The sequence below is a fragment of the Pseudopodoces humilis genome, chromosome 1, assembly GCF_049639895.1.
Source record: "Pseudopodoces humilis isolate 2021_Gansu_Grassland_sample_001 chromosome 1, ASM4963989v1, whole genome shotgun sequence".
NCBI lineage: Eukaryota > Metazoa > Chordata > Aves > Passeriformes > Paridae > Pseudopodoces > Pseudopodoces humilis.
Window position 1 is genome coordinate 42,827,276 of NC_142200.1, and position 14,650 is coordinate 42,841,925.

Below are 14,650 nucleotides of genomic sequence, written 5' to 3' on the forward strand. Positions count from 1 at the left end.
TTCTGTTTCTTACAGCTGTTTCAAGGTGATTATGCCTCATGAATCAATCATAGCATTTCTAGTTTGTGTCCCAGTTGTCATGCTTTGGAAGCTGTGCTCCAAAGATATACTTGTTTATTTTCCTGTTGTATTCTCCACCCTTCTATAGTTTCCTGTATGCCTTCAGCAGGCTACAGTATGAAAGTAGACAAAGAAGTCCTCATTAATAACTCCAAAAAATATCCTCTCTGACCCCAAGCCATTTTTCCCATAGCTCTCAGAAGCTGTTGGTGTGGCAGATAAGGATGAACCTGTGCCACTGGGTTATCTTGCTCTTTCTTTGACTGAGAGGTTGAACTTACCATGGCACTGCATCCATGTTAGTCTGCTGCTATATCCCAGCCTGAGATGAAATCAGCAGCTCCTTCAATGGAGAGTTGAGAGATAACAGCACAGGTGATTCACTTTCCTCTCTTCTCTGTGAGCAGTGAGCCTGCCTGCACTAGTCCATTTGTGGACTACTGTCTGCTCCTGCTGTTAAAACAGTATTCTGTAATTACATTTACACTTGCAATTTCTCTCTTTGCAGTGGGGCTCTGCTGCTGAGTGTGCCTGCACTCTTCTCTCCTCTGGAGAGCTGGGAATAAATGCTCACTTTGGACAAGCTGGAAGATGACAAAAGTGAAGCAAGGCATTTATTTCCTGCTCATCATTACTTCTGCATGTCTGCCAAACCTTTTCACGTTGACTTAGTGATTGATCCCTGAAAGAGCTTCAGTATTAACTTTACACTGTGGCCCCAGTTAGCCACATGATAGCTCTGTCAAAGATTATGATGGGCTCTTCTTCCTTTTCTCGAGTCTAGACAGCTACAGCCACTGCTAGGGTAACACTTCTTGCAACAACAAAATGCCACATTTAGATTCTATGCAAAGACATATTGGAAAATGTCAATTTAAATTAAAAGTTGACTTTTTTTTAAATTGCAGGTAGGCTGAAGTGTTACGGTTATAGTTTTATCTGTTATTTTAAAGTCATTATTTTGCCATGCTCTCTTGTAACTGGCTGCCTTATCTAAGGATTAGTTAGGCATGAAATAGCTCTACTGTAAGATCTAGTTGATGGGCTGATAGGGGAGACCATAAACTGAGATTTCCTTCCATTTTCCCCCACTAAAATGGATTTATATCTGTATCAGGCAATCTACCAGTGTTGTAGATTACAATCAGATAAGGACTGTACAGGTGCATCTAAGAGCCAGATGTGCTGAAGTATACTTTTGGCTTATGCTCTTCAACTCTGCCCATGTTATATCAAAGATCATCATTTTGTGAAGAAAAACAAAGCACTTTGCTATGAGTGTTACGCACAGGAATGCTGAAAAATGTAGGCAAGAGCTGTGTTTTTCTAAAAAGATGTTATTCTGGCAGGTAGGGCCTTTCCTTTTTGAGTAGCTCTGCAGTTCTTTGAAATACTGAAATGCAGTCAGCAGTTAACAAATAATATGAAACATAAACCTCTGCAGTATGTTTACTACCCTGCTGTGCTGTCTGCGTGTTCTTGAGAAGCACTGGGCCTTGCACACCGTCTCATGGAGGGCTGTGAGACTTACTAAATAATCAAAGCTGCTGAAAGACAATACAGCTCCTGCCTCCTTGGAGAAACATTTAGTGGCTGACACAGCTGAGCAGATGTTTCAATGACCTTCCATGTTTCCTGTTGATGACATGGGTTTTTTTTAGGTTTCTTTCTCTAGCTTTTCTTTTTGGTGTATGTGCATAAAAGCGCTCTCATGCTTTTATATCAATGAAAACTTGAATGTTTTTCCAGCCAGTGAGCACCTGCCGTAGATAAAGACTGCCTGGGTCTAGAGACAGTGCAGACACTGTACAGAATGAATGTTTCTGTTTTGGAAACATTCTGGACTGTTGGAAACTGCTGGACTATTTGAGGGTAAGGGGTAAGTCACAGTGAAAACCAGGGGATCTTACATCACTGAAATAACCTGTGTGAGCTGGGTTGGAGTTGGAGATTGTGTAAGCCTGCAAGAACCTAAGCAGTGGAAGCAGCAGAAGCTGGGACAGAAAGGGCTGATTAATACCCCTGCTCACAGCCATTCCAGGGCCAATCTGGCAAGAAGGAAGATGGACTGATCTTCCTGCTCCTAATGGGTTTTAATAAATGCCTCCATAAACTTGAGAATAAGCACTGGTTTAGGTCCTTCCTTGCCTTTTTACCTTTCCAGACTCATTTCCACCAGCAGTAGATTTACTGTCTTTGCTGTAAGTACCTTCACAGAGAAATAATAATTCATAATCTACAGAGATAACATATACTAGGGTGAAACTGTTCCAATACTGTGACTGCCAGAGGCCAGACAGAAAGATAAAGAGATATAAAGCTTGTGGTAGTTGTTCATTTCTCCCTTGCGTTTGGCTGCAGAGGAATAGCCATACCTGCTCAGTGGACCATGCAGGTATTATGAATCTTTGATCTTTCTGAACCTTCACTGATTTACCACAGAAACATTTCATTATTCTTTTTGTACTAGTGAGACAGAGGGGTGAGCTTCTATAAAGGTATATTTTTAACTTAATATTTGGTTTTCTTATTTTTTTGTTTAATTCCTAATTAACACAAAATGAAATTGTCCTGTGTTTTGTTCAGGCTTGCTGTCAAATTTGTTAAGTCTCCCAATGAAATTGTGCCTCATGCAAAGTGTAATAAATTTCCACTTTAACATGCAGTAAAGCCATACTTACGTCAGTTAAACTTGTGTTTCAGCCACGCTTTGTTTTTTTATGGAGGCTTGAATAGAGACAAGGGAGAAGCATAGTAAGAAATGGTCTGCTTCCTCCCGATTAGTTTAGTTAGTTAGTTTAGTTAGTTAGTTACTGACATCTGGTTCAAATGTGTGTTGTAGTCTCTTCTTCAGCCCTTCTTTGTGTCCTTCCAGTAAAAAAACTGCTTTTTTCAATGAGGCAATAAATATTTTAAAACTGTCCATAGAAAATCTCAAATTATAAACCCATCTTTTTCAAGGAAGAGGCATTTTAACATCTAGCCCTGACAGCTCCCATGCCCAGCATACTTCTTGATTTCGTAACAGGCAGAGATTAATGCTGCCCTTCTATTCTGTGCTTTGGGATCTGTGTGTACTCCTCTGTCGTCAACCTCCTCATGAACTGCTGCTTATTAGCAGTGAGGGCACAGACGGCTTTGTGTTTGTGAGGCTCAGCTGAAGGACGGGAAGGATGGCACAGATAGCGACACAGACAGCTCTGAGCGTCGCTTTGTACCGAACCAAAGCTCCCAATGATGATTTTTTTCTTTTTTTCCCCTTTTTTTTTTTAATCAGGAATGTGTAATTCTGCAGTAAAGAGCAGACTCTGCTCCCAGTTGCACACAGCCTAAAGCGTTTGTTCTGTGCTGAGGAATTTGGGACTTTCTTTGTAGAGCTTTGGGTTGCAGGGAGTAAGTGGCCTTGTCTTGCCACCAAATTGACTGTTGTTAAATATATAATAGTCACAGAAAAAATAGTATTATTATGCTTCCAAACAGAGTAACTAGCAAACCTAGAATTTAAGACCACTGTCTCATTCAAAGGGCTGGATGAGTATTGTTCGTATTGTGTATTACTATTCAGTATTTTGTTTTCCTCCCTCATTCATGTGAATTCATGCTTTGTTACTGTGCCCAACTCATTTCCCACTCTGAAGTGAGAGTTCTCAATGTCTTTCTGAGCTAGCAAAATTTTATCGCTGCAGTATACCGCAGTTTCCAAAAACTATGTAGCTTCCATGCAATATCCTATTCACCTCCATTCTGTGCATAAGCACAGAGTATCAAATCAGAAGTAACTCCACTGCGTTTAGATCTGTCTGAGATGACCTAAACTTGCTGTGGTTTGAATTTGGGTTTTTTTTGTTATTAAAAACTCTAATCACAGCTTGCCTCAGATGGTAGCCACAGACAGGAATCCTGCAAATCAGATCCGTGGATCCCAAATTGGTCAATCAGTCAGGGCTGTATCCCAGTGGCTGTGTCAGTAGTCAAAGAGAGTAACAACCAAAAATAAGCATAACCTCAGGTCAGCCCATGGTGAAGGAACACTGCATGACATCTGTTAAATTTAAGAGCATCCTGCCCTTAGTGACTATCTGAAGTCCATTTACTGGCTCTGTGCTTTAGAGTGGTGGCTTTTCTGTGCTGTCAAATGCTCCCTGGTGCAGCTCACAGTCTCTGCTGTTGCACAATGTCCTGGTATGTCCTGACTCCATGTACAAGGGCACCTGACTTCACTCCTTTTCCCCACTCCTCAGTTTCTTTTACAGGAAAGTGGAGTGTCTCTGCGAGAAAGGACCTGTACAGTTGGGGAATGCATCTTCCTCTTGGTTAGGCTGTGGCTGACAGGGAAATCCTGAAGAAAGGATTTTCATGGTCTGTGGCAGACTGGGGATTGAAAAGCACAGTTCTCTCTTCATCTCTCCATGTGCGTGCTTTGGTATCAGTCATAACACACTTTCCAGCACCAGTTAACTGAGCAGCTTCCTGTTAATTTTTCAGATTCCCTTTGCCCAAAGGTGCTAAAGTTGGCTCCTTGGCCTCCCTATTGCTTTGCACCCAAGTGTGTTCAAAGTGGGCAGGCTGAGGAATTCAGCTTTAGTATGCTGGCATTTTTCTATTACGTATGAGAAGCATTTTTCCAAATGCTTGTCTGCTGTCAGGTTTCCTGTGGCTACTGATACATCTGCCAGGTATAACTTTATTGCTCCTACAGTTTGTAGTCTTAATCCCAGAGGTACTTTAAAGCTTGTGGAAAAAGAGTCTGCCAAAATTTTTCAAGATAAGAACATATGTCTACAATGAAAGTTTTAGATACCTTCAGGAAGCAATTAAACAAATATACAGGAAAGAAGACCTCTGGAGCTGCTAAGCCCAAAACCTCTTCCCTGATCTAGACATCCTTCAGCCATGAGTTCCTCTGAGAGCTGTGAATTAGATTCTGGTTAGTATTGCTAATTGTGCATTAAGTCCAACCTCCTTACACAGCTGTTGCTTACTCCTGTCTAAGGTGGAAAGCTGCACAAGGCAGACCTTTGCCCAGAAAAGCCCTTGCTGCTGTGGTACACTATAGGAAGGGCTTCCTCAGGTCAGACCAAAAGTCCTGTGGTTTCTATCCCAGTGCTGGTCTCCAAAGTACATTAATTGCCTTGGTTGAATGTCAAATCGCAGCATCATCATAGAATCATAGACTGTCAAATCATCCTGAAGCAGATATGAAGTTGGGAAAACTCAACTGATTTTGGAAGCTTGATGAAGGTTATTAAAACACTGGAAAAATAGTTCTGAAATGAGAAATGAGCGTCTGTAGTTACCCTGCTGATAATACTTCAAAGTTACCATGATCACTTTAGAAAGACAAAACATATGGAAGGGTATTAAAGGAAGTCCTCTGCCTTGCAAGTTGATATTCAGAGTTACAACCACAGAGCTCTGAACATGCTGATTAAAAGGGCGTGCCCCTGGCATCCCATCCCCTGCTGGGGATGGGCAGCAGCACTGAGCCTCTTGCCCTGGCAGCTCTCCTGGAAAGTGGATGGGTGGGTACACATGTGCACACACCTGGCAGAGGGGCGGAACAGCTCGCTCTCATGGGTATGAGGGCTCACTGAGTTTGTGTTTGTTTCCTCCTCTGCTGTTGTGTGGCCTGAAATAGTTCAGTGTGGGTGAATTCTCCAAACGATTCACAGAAGTCTCAAGCCTGATGGGATGTTAAGGGGCAGCAGGGTGTTGAGCACAAGAATGCTGAAGGAGTGACAAAATATTTCTGTAGGTGGCTGACATCCTCATGTTCTGGATGTATTTTAATGAAGTTGAACATTATTTGGGAACAATAATCCAGTGCATGCATTTCAAATTTTAGAATGTGATTATAGGAGGTGCACCAACCATGGATTTTATTCAACCTTTTTCTCATTTTCTAGAGTCATTTCTTACATCAAGTCTTGCTTAGACCAGCCTTTAACTTAGTAATAGTTACCATATCTAAATTTGGAAAGATCACGCAACTGATGTTAAGCTTAAGTCATGCAAACAGTGAACTGTCTAAGCTTTTCTTATCTCTGTATTTATAAAATAAAGTTTTTTAACTTTGTGTTCAGAGTGCACACAGGTGATTGATGTGCCTGGCTGTCCCTGGCAGGCCTGCCTGGAGTGGCTCCCTCCATGTTAGTTCTTGCCTTTTACAAGGCATAGAAAATAGCCAAAGTTTTCATGCTGGTGGGGAGGTGAAGTTAGCAAGAAACACTTCTTTCTCATGCTCTTCTGAAGGCAGACACCTTCAAAAGAGTTTTAGATGTACGTGGTTTAATATCTTATGTTAGCTAAAGTTCTCAAAGGGCTTAGTTTCTCATTGAGGAAAGTTAGATGCTGTTCCATTCTTAGGGGAGCCCAGGGGTAAAAGGGCTTAGGTTTAGCCTGCTGTTTGATGATGCTAAAAACAAACCCAAACTCCTTATGTTTATTGTTTGGGGGTTTTGTAGTAATGGGTGTGGTCTCCTTCTGTAAAACTTCTAATATTAAAGGCCCAAAAGTGCTATCTGTACAGATACTGTGACACTGAATTAAATACACAAATGCAAATACCGCTATAATTACTTACTATTTCTAAAGATCATGTGATAAACCAATCTTCTTTAATTTCACTTTGGCTGCCACATGTTCTTTTCATTCTGAGCCAGTGAAAGTGGGTGTCTTTCATGGCAGGTTCAGGAGACTCTACAATCTTTTGTTGTCTTGTTTGGTTGCTAATAACTGGAAAAATTGACTGAGCAAAATGGTGAAGAAGTTGAGCCAGCAGTTGCCACAGTGACAGTTGTCCAGTATAAATATCTTACTATTCTTCTGTTTATCATCTGTTTTCAGGGCAGTTTAAGCTGCTGGAACAAGACCGAGATATTAAGGAGCCAGTGCAGTATTTTAACAGTGTGGAGGAGGTGGCTAAAGCATTTCCTGAACGAGTTTACGTCATGGAGGAAATAACATTCAACGTTAAGGTAGTCCCTGAATAAATATTTATCCCTGTCTAAATGATTAACTGTTGCAACCTTTATACACATGGCAAGTGAGCAACGGCACTGAGTGGGAAGTGTGATTTTTGAGACAAACGAGCCTTTAGTGTTCCACATTCAGTGATGGTGCTCTTTGGGATCGTTTTTGCAGTCTTAAATCAACATGTCCTCTAAGGGCTCTCCTGCCCTATGGCACTTTGGGGAGCAATCCTGATGATCCATTCAATAATTCATCTAATTAGGATGCTCCTGCCAGATTTTAAACAAATGTTGTTTGTTGCCCCCTTTCTCCTCCCCCTCCAGCAGTCTGAATTTCATTCTCTGCTAAACAGCAGCTGCTCAAATCCCTCTCCAGAAAGCCTCTTTCTCAGAGAGCACACAGGGTGAAATGATGGGGTTGCTTGTCTCAAAATTACTATAGCTAAATAGCATTGTGAATAAAATAACAAAAAAAAAAAAAGACACAGTTGTTCTCTGTGTGCATATGTGTGTGTTTGCTTGTGCACAGCTCTTGGGCTCATGAAAGGGTCACTGATCCCACAAGAGGGTTTGCTGTCACCAAACACTGCAGTGCAGTGGCGTGAAAGAGTGAAGACACAACTTCTTCTTTGTCCTACCTACATGTGGGACACTGCACAAGGTAGGTCAGTTCTGCCATGAGAGCAGAGTGGTCTTCAGGCTTATCTGGTTGGTTTGAGCAGCAGCACCATCTCAGACTGGTAGAACATCCTAGAGCTGGTGTGCAACGGTGGAGATACACATTCTGCCATGCAGGGGAAACCAGCTGATACTGCTGGTACAAAACCAATCTGGAATTTCCTGGTCCCATGTGTATCAGGGTGGGCTTTGTATAACAACCTTTTAATGGCTTTTTCCTCTTTCTTGCACTGCTACAGTTGGGAGACACCAGCTAGTTCACAATTTTACAGGTGTAAGTGGAAGAGCTTATCAGTTAATTTACTCAGTGACAAAGACTCACACCTTGCAGAACAGTAGGTTGCTTTCATTTGTGCTCTGCATTAACCTGAGCCTGTAAAACAGAGGCTTCCGTGAATGAAGGCTACATGAGAAAGTTGGAATGCTTCTGTATCTTTAGGCAAGGGAACAAGAAAATTTAATCTCTGCTCAGAAAAAATCCTTGACTGCTAGCCTTATCCAGAGCTGTGCTGTTATTTCTCTTTTGATCAATGACCAAACCAAGAGAATGACACAGTAGAATGTGCAGCTTTGATTTTCAAGAGCAAAACATATTTGTCTACAGACTTCTTTAAACATAAGATGCCGTATCTTGAGTTAAATGTGTTTTTAAAACTCTTTTTCATACATAGCAAACTGAGAAATAAGCATAGCTTACTGTTAGATATCAAATCCATTTTTAAAAGGTTTTATAGTGATACTCCTTAATGTAAATAACAGTAGTAATAATCCAGGTTTAACCTAGTTACACAGTTATCTTGGCAGTATTCCTCTTGGCAGTTTTTCCAGTTTCATAGAAGTCTATTCCAAGGTTATCATCTTCCAAAAAATAAATTAACTTAGCAGGATTTATTAAAGTGTTTAATAACCCTTTACATGCAAGAGAATTATGTACGCTAAAATTTTAATTTGAGGAGAGATTCTGTCAAGCTGATTAGAGCAAAGGGAGGAATACTAAGTACGGTTGATTCCTGTCCAATGCAGCGTGCCTGTTTAAATTCAGAAGAGAGTATCAGAAGGTAGCTAATCCGATATAAAAAGGAAAAAAAAAATTGCCTAAAATATCTGATGAAGCACTTAAGATGAGAAGGAGCTCTGAAGTCTGGGAATTCTTTCTTGTTCCAAACACTCAAGTCTTCAGTGGATAATTTTTAAAGAAGGAGCTTTAGAGTTACAAGGTGACCAGACAGTCACTGCGTGCTTTTGTCTGTCCTTGTTGAGGTGTGCCTGCATGTGCCACTACATCATGGTTATGATTCCATTTGGTGTGAACCTTGCTCCTGAGTGTAAATCCTTGGCTGCTCCAGCAGGATTTCACAGCTACTGCTGCTGTTCCCCAAATTGCTTTCTCGCTGTGGTGGGCTGCGAGATCATTTCCAAGGGGCTGCCTTTATTTTTGCTTCTTGTAATAGTTGTTAAAGGGAAAAATCAACCACCTTATCCTGGCAAGGCAGGGGAGATGGTTCTCCCTCCCTTCCCTGTGGTTTTGGAGCTGGACAGGCTTTCTGGGCAGTGTCCTGAGGCAGGGGGTTGAGGACCTGCTGGCTGTTTGAAGGACAGCTGTAACACACGCCAGCAAGCGCCACTAGGAGGGAAAGATGGTATCTTTTCAGAGAATAGCAAACAAAAATTATAGATTAAATAAAACTTTTGTAATGGCTAAAAGTGCTTAGTAACTTTTTTGTCTGTATGTACTGCACTTGGAACAGTTGATTGTTTCAAGTGGCGGCCAGCAGCATCTACAGGCACAGCACCCTGGCCATAAGGGAATTTCACTCAGTCAATAGTTTAATCTGTTCCTGAAAATTAGAGGTATTCTGTCCTTTCTTCACTGACCAGAGAAGAGCCCTTTTTGTATTAATATTCAGTGCATAATTGAAGAAGATTTTGTTTATGTTGCAGCATTATGCTACAAAGATGAGAATTTTTAAATTCTGTATTGCTAGGAACAAAATACTCAGAATGCTGAGCTACCCCGGGACCCTATCTTTTGCAGAAGAAACAGGAGTAGATTTCTGCTTTCAGCTGCTCTGGTCTCATACAGATGGCAGTGTGTACAAACACCCAGGAAGCTATTTGTGCTAAGACTTAAAAACAAAACCAGGAAAAACCCCCTCCCTCCGCCCCACCCCCAGTCATACTGAGGGCAATTCACAAAAATCTTCCCTTAAAAAAGCAACAGTATTGTCTGATAGAATGAACATGAGACAAGCCAGGAGTTCCTTCACTCTATAAAACTTAGTGCCCACTTAGTGGCACTAAGGTCCACTTAGTGTTGCAGGACCCTTCAGATCTTCCAGAATAACATTTTTGTTCTGAAGACATCACTTGGTTTCTCTGGAGAGTCTGTGAAGCTGTTTGCAGACACTTTCTAGAATGGAGAAATGGGTTAGTGAATTAGCCTTATAATGACAGAGCCTATTCTTACCTATCAAAGATATTGTATGACTGGCAGGAACTTCTGATATCTGATTTGTTCATCTTTTTTAATGTAACCCTCTTTTCACAGTGATTTAACTGTATTGACCCGTACAATGTACATTTTGGCAGAAAGAAAGAAATCTGTAGTAAAAACTTCGCTCTCTTTTTTTTTTTTTTTTTTTTTTGGCAGATATTGATGCGGTACAGTGGAGCAAAATTGATCTCCTGATTTTAATTCTAATGCCTCTGATAAACTCACCCTGAGTTGCCATAAAGCACATGTATAGTAGGTAGTAACTTACGGTGACATTCTTAAGTGCTGCAGTAGTGACTTTCTTGAAATGAGGTGGTGTGCAGATTTCGGCTCCAGGCTTTGAGGCAATTCATAATACTTCACCTCAAAAATTAGTACTTTAGTGGCCTTGTGGCTTGATGCCAGCCTTACAAAGCAGCAAGAGTCAGCTCTGAGCAGTCTGGGTTTTTTCTTCTTTGTCCCCTTTGCCCCTGGTGCACACAGGCTCAGCACCTCGGTGTCTTGCGTTGGCATTGCAGTCCTGTGCAATGTCCAGCCTCTTTTCCTCCTGGAAAAAGGTGGGTGGCTTGAGTGAGAGAAGCAGAGGAGGCAGAGCTGCTGCTGCATGCCTGTGTTGAGGTGGGAAGGATCCTGCTCCTGCACCATTGCCTTGGTGGCTCCTGACATCCCACATAAAGAGACACTCCATGTTACAGCTCTGCAGTGTTACCTGCCACATTTTGGGGCAGTTTTAGACTACTGATTTATTTGAGACCTCCTTAAAGAGTACTGAAGCCAACTGTTAATGTGGCAATTAGGCAAAGCCCCTCTTATCCCAGAGAGAAATACATGTATGCTAGCATGAAGACTTTTACTTGCCGATGCTGTCTTGGAAAACAGATATTTATAAAAGTAAAATGGGATACCGAATTCAGCCAACTTCCTTGAAAAGGTTTGCTCTTTTCTTTTTTTCTGCTAATAGCTCTTCCGAAGGCACTGTTTTACATTTAAAAAATGTTTTCCCGTTTTTGTGACCTGTAAAAATATATATCTTATATATGTGATCTGTTAAATATATGTGTAAGTCTACGATTGGTCCCTTGCCTCTAATAGTAAAAACCATATGTGTAGCTATGAATCAAAGACCTCACAGTTACCAAGAGCTCTAAAATAATTTTTTTAAAAAAAAATTTTAAAAATCTTAATTTTATTTTTTAAGTGAATGCAATGCTTGCTTTACTCTGATAAATCTAGCAGGTATACCAACCGATATAAAGCCACAAATCATTTTTATAAAGGTTTTCATATGTGTCCAATTAAAAATTTGTGCTTCGAACTATAACAAATTTGAACAATTGGAGTCCAAGACAGCATATTGACTCAGGTGTTACCAAAATCTATTATTCCAAGTTAGCCTTTCCTTAAGCAAAAGGAAGAGTATACCTGAGCTTTTCCAAAGGAACGTTTCCTAAATGATCCTTCATTGCTTTTCTGATGCTTGTCTTCTGCAGGACTTACAGTTGGCTTTTCAATGTTACTGAAATTGCGTGAGTCTTAAAATATAAAGTATTATAGTGACTTAGACCACTGCTGTTTTGCAGTGTGTTTGGTAAGGTATGTGTATGCTTGTATCCTTTCTGGTCAGTATCCTGGCATCAGTAGTGAACAGGTGCTTTGGATCAACAGCTGGCAGTCAGAAGGGAGAAGGCAAGTACAACAGGGAGGAAGTTCTGGTTCTGTGGGTCTTTGGTATTCATTGTTCGGCTTGAATATCTCCTAGTGATTCCCGGATGGCTTTGGAGTGTAGTGTGGCAAGCACTGCCTCATTCACAAAGCTGGGAGCGCTGGTTATTCCCACCTGTTACCAATGAAAACTGGCTGGGAAGAGCAAATGAGGGGTGGGTGCAAAATAAAACTGCAGGAGTTGTTCTTACAGTGCATGAAACATTATTGTTAAAATGTATAAAAAGCCCTCCTTGGATATGTGGTACAGCTGAGTGAAAGCTTCTTGCGTGTTTTCTGTCTACTGTAGCATTACCTCTTTTCCAGAATTACTATGAGTTATTTATTTAGGAGTTCACTACAAAAATATATGATTATTTCTGCACTAGTCTGTGATCAGGACCACCTTAACTCAGCCACAGATATATATGATATATATATGATATATATATGATACACAGATGTATATATGATATATACAGATATATCTGTATATATCATATATCAGTGATACGCTGTGTCACGGTCACCAGCTGGGACCTGCCACTAGCAGGTCCAAGTGTCTGAAATAGTGTAGGGCTCTGGTACATCCCACCAGCAACTGCATGGTAGGAAGCAGAGGGTGCCCAGAGAATGCTCTCAGCAGGGTTGTGAAGATGCAAATCCTGCTGGGTCGGTGCTGAAAGCTTAGAGGGTAGAGGGAGATGGGACTGGTGCGGGGCTACCAATTCTGCCTTCTAGGAATAATTTATGATATGCACTTTCATGTTGTCTATAAGTGTACTATTTGGCACAGAACCACAGCATCATTTAGGTCAGAAAAGACCTTTGAGATCATCAAGTCCATTCATTAACCCAGCACTGCCAAGTTCACCAGTAAACTGTGTCCCTAAGTGCCACGTCTTCACTGCTTCCAGGAATGGTGACACAACCACTTTCCTGGGAAGCTTGTTCCAGTGAATGACAGCCCTTTCGGTAAAGAAATTTTTCCTGATATCCAGTCTAAACCTCCCCTGGTGCAACTTTGAGGCCGTTTCCTTTTGTCCCATCTATTCTTAGGAAATGCTCTGCATGACTAAAACTTGGGCTTTTGGAGGCCCTGTGAAACTCACCAAAGGCAGTGTAAAGCTGAGCTAAAGTCCATGGCTCTTTGTTGATTTTCCTGTAGGTTTTGTGGCCATTGATAAAGTGAAATGTTTGAGTGAACAAGACAGAGTAAGTCTGATTTTCATATGTCATTGCTACAAGGACAAATAAGGATCATTTAGCCTAATGATCCTTAGCCTTTGTAATCTGAAGAACAAAAGCTGAGCAATATTTGGGCACTGTTATGTGTATTGAGAGAGATATATATGATATGTATGGTATATCTTTGTTGCCAATATTCTGGAACACATATTTACCTACCATTTACCTACCAATTTTAAAATATAAGTAGCCTGGTGGGATGTATCAAAAATCTTAACATCACCACAAGTAGAATTTGGTGGATAGAGATAAATTTCTCTGGTCTTAGACTTTTTAATTTCATGTTTTCAGTTTTTATTATAATTTTGAACAGCAACTAATACCTTATATTTTTGTTTAGAAGGAGGAATACAGAACAGTATTTTTCTCAGAGTACTAAACTATACTTACAGCATCATCTTTCTTTTCAGAGAATATCATAGAATATACAGAGTTGGAAGGGACCCATGAGGAACATCAAGTCCAACTCCTTGTCTTGCACAGGACACCCCAAGAGTCACACCATGTGCCTGAAGGCAATGTCCAAGTGTTTCTTGAACTTTTGTCAGGCTTGTTGCTGTGACCACTTCCCTGGGAAGCCTATTCCAGTGCCCAGCCAACCTCTGGGTGAAAAACCTTTCCTGATAGCCAACCCAAACCTCCCCTGACACAACTTCAGACCATTCCCTTGAGTCCTGTAACTGGTCACACAGAGAAGAGATCAGTGTCCGCTCCTGTTCTACCCCTCATGAGGAAGTTGTACCTGCAATGAGGTGTCCCCTCAGTCTCCTCTTCTCCAGGCCCCTTCACCATCCTTAAGGCCCTCCTTTGGATGTTCTGTAAGAGTTTAATGCCTTTTTTAAATTGTGGTGCCCAAAACTGCCCCCAGCACTCAAGCTGAGGCTGCCCCAGGGCAGAGCAGAGCAGGACAATCCCCTCCTTTGCCCAGCTGGCCATGCTGTGCCTGATGCACCCCAGGACACAGTTGTCAGTCCTGGCTACCAGAGCACTGCTGACTCATGTTCAACTTGCCACCAATCAGGGTCCCCAGGTCCCTTTCTACACTGCTTCTCTCCAGCATCTCGTTCCTCCATCTGTACACACATCAAGGGTTAAAATCAGCCTTACTTCACCTGTAATGATCCTGTGACTATATTTTTTTAACAATGAAAATAAGTTTTCCAATGTTTTTTAATTGAAAATAATTGTGTCTTTAAACATGCCAGTTGACCCTAAAAGCCCATTTGCTCTTTGGCTGGTTGAAGTGGATGACATCAGTAAGTAGTTGCTCCACAAGACCTTCATTGTAAAGCTTGGCCATTTAGTTACCTCTGTGGTTTCACATCTGACCCACCGTTTCCTCCTGCAGTGGCTTGTTTGTTTGTGAATCACCAGGGAACTGTAAGTTGGCCAAGGAGGAGCTCCCACAGCTGTAGGTTGTGACGCCTCCCTCACTCCGTGTCCCACAAGCAGTGAGGAAAAGCTGTGATCGTGCAGCATCGAGTAAAAAGTCCAACAG

General features: G+C 41.4%; 1 protein-coding gene across 5 annotated transcripts in view; it reads left to right on the forward strand.

Moving 5' to 3' along the window:
• Positions 1-14,650, forward strand: part of GAREM1 (GRB2 associated regulator of MAPK1 subtype 1) — a 101,658-nt gene that overhangs the window by 70,106 nt on the left and 16,902 nt on the right. For 3 of the 5 annotated variants that reach the window (XR_001331812.2, XM_005517193.3, XM_088054376.1), the window contains one exon: positions 6,907-7,037. The exons of 1 other annotated variant lie outside the window; for it this stretch is intronic. Coding sequence is in view for 2 of the 4 variants with exons in the window: in XM_005517193.3 (XP_005517250.1) it covers positions 6,907-7,037 (131 nt within the window). In the remaining 2 variants the exon portion in view is untranslated. Of the gene's footprint in view, positions 1-6,906; positions 7,038-7,618; positions 7,693-14,650 lie in introns of those variants that run through there. One more of the 5 variants, XM_014257039.2, reaches the window with a different exon arrangement.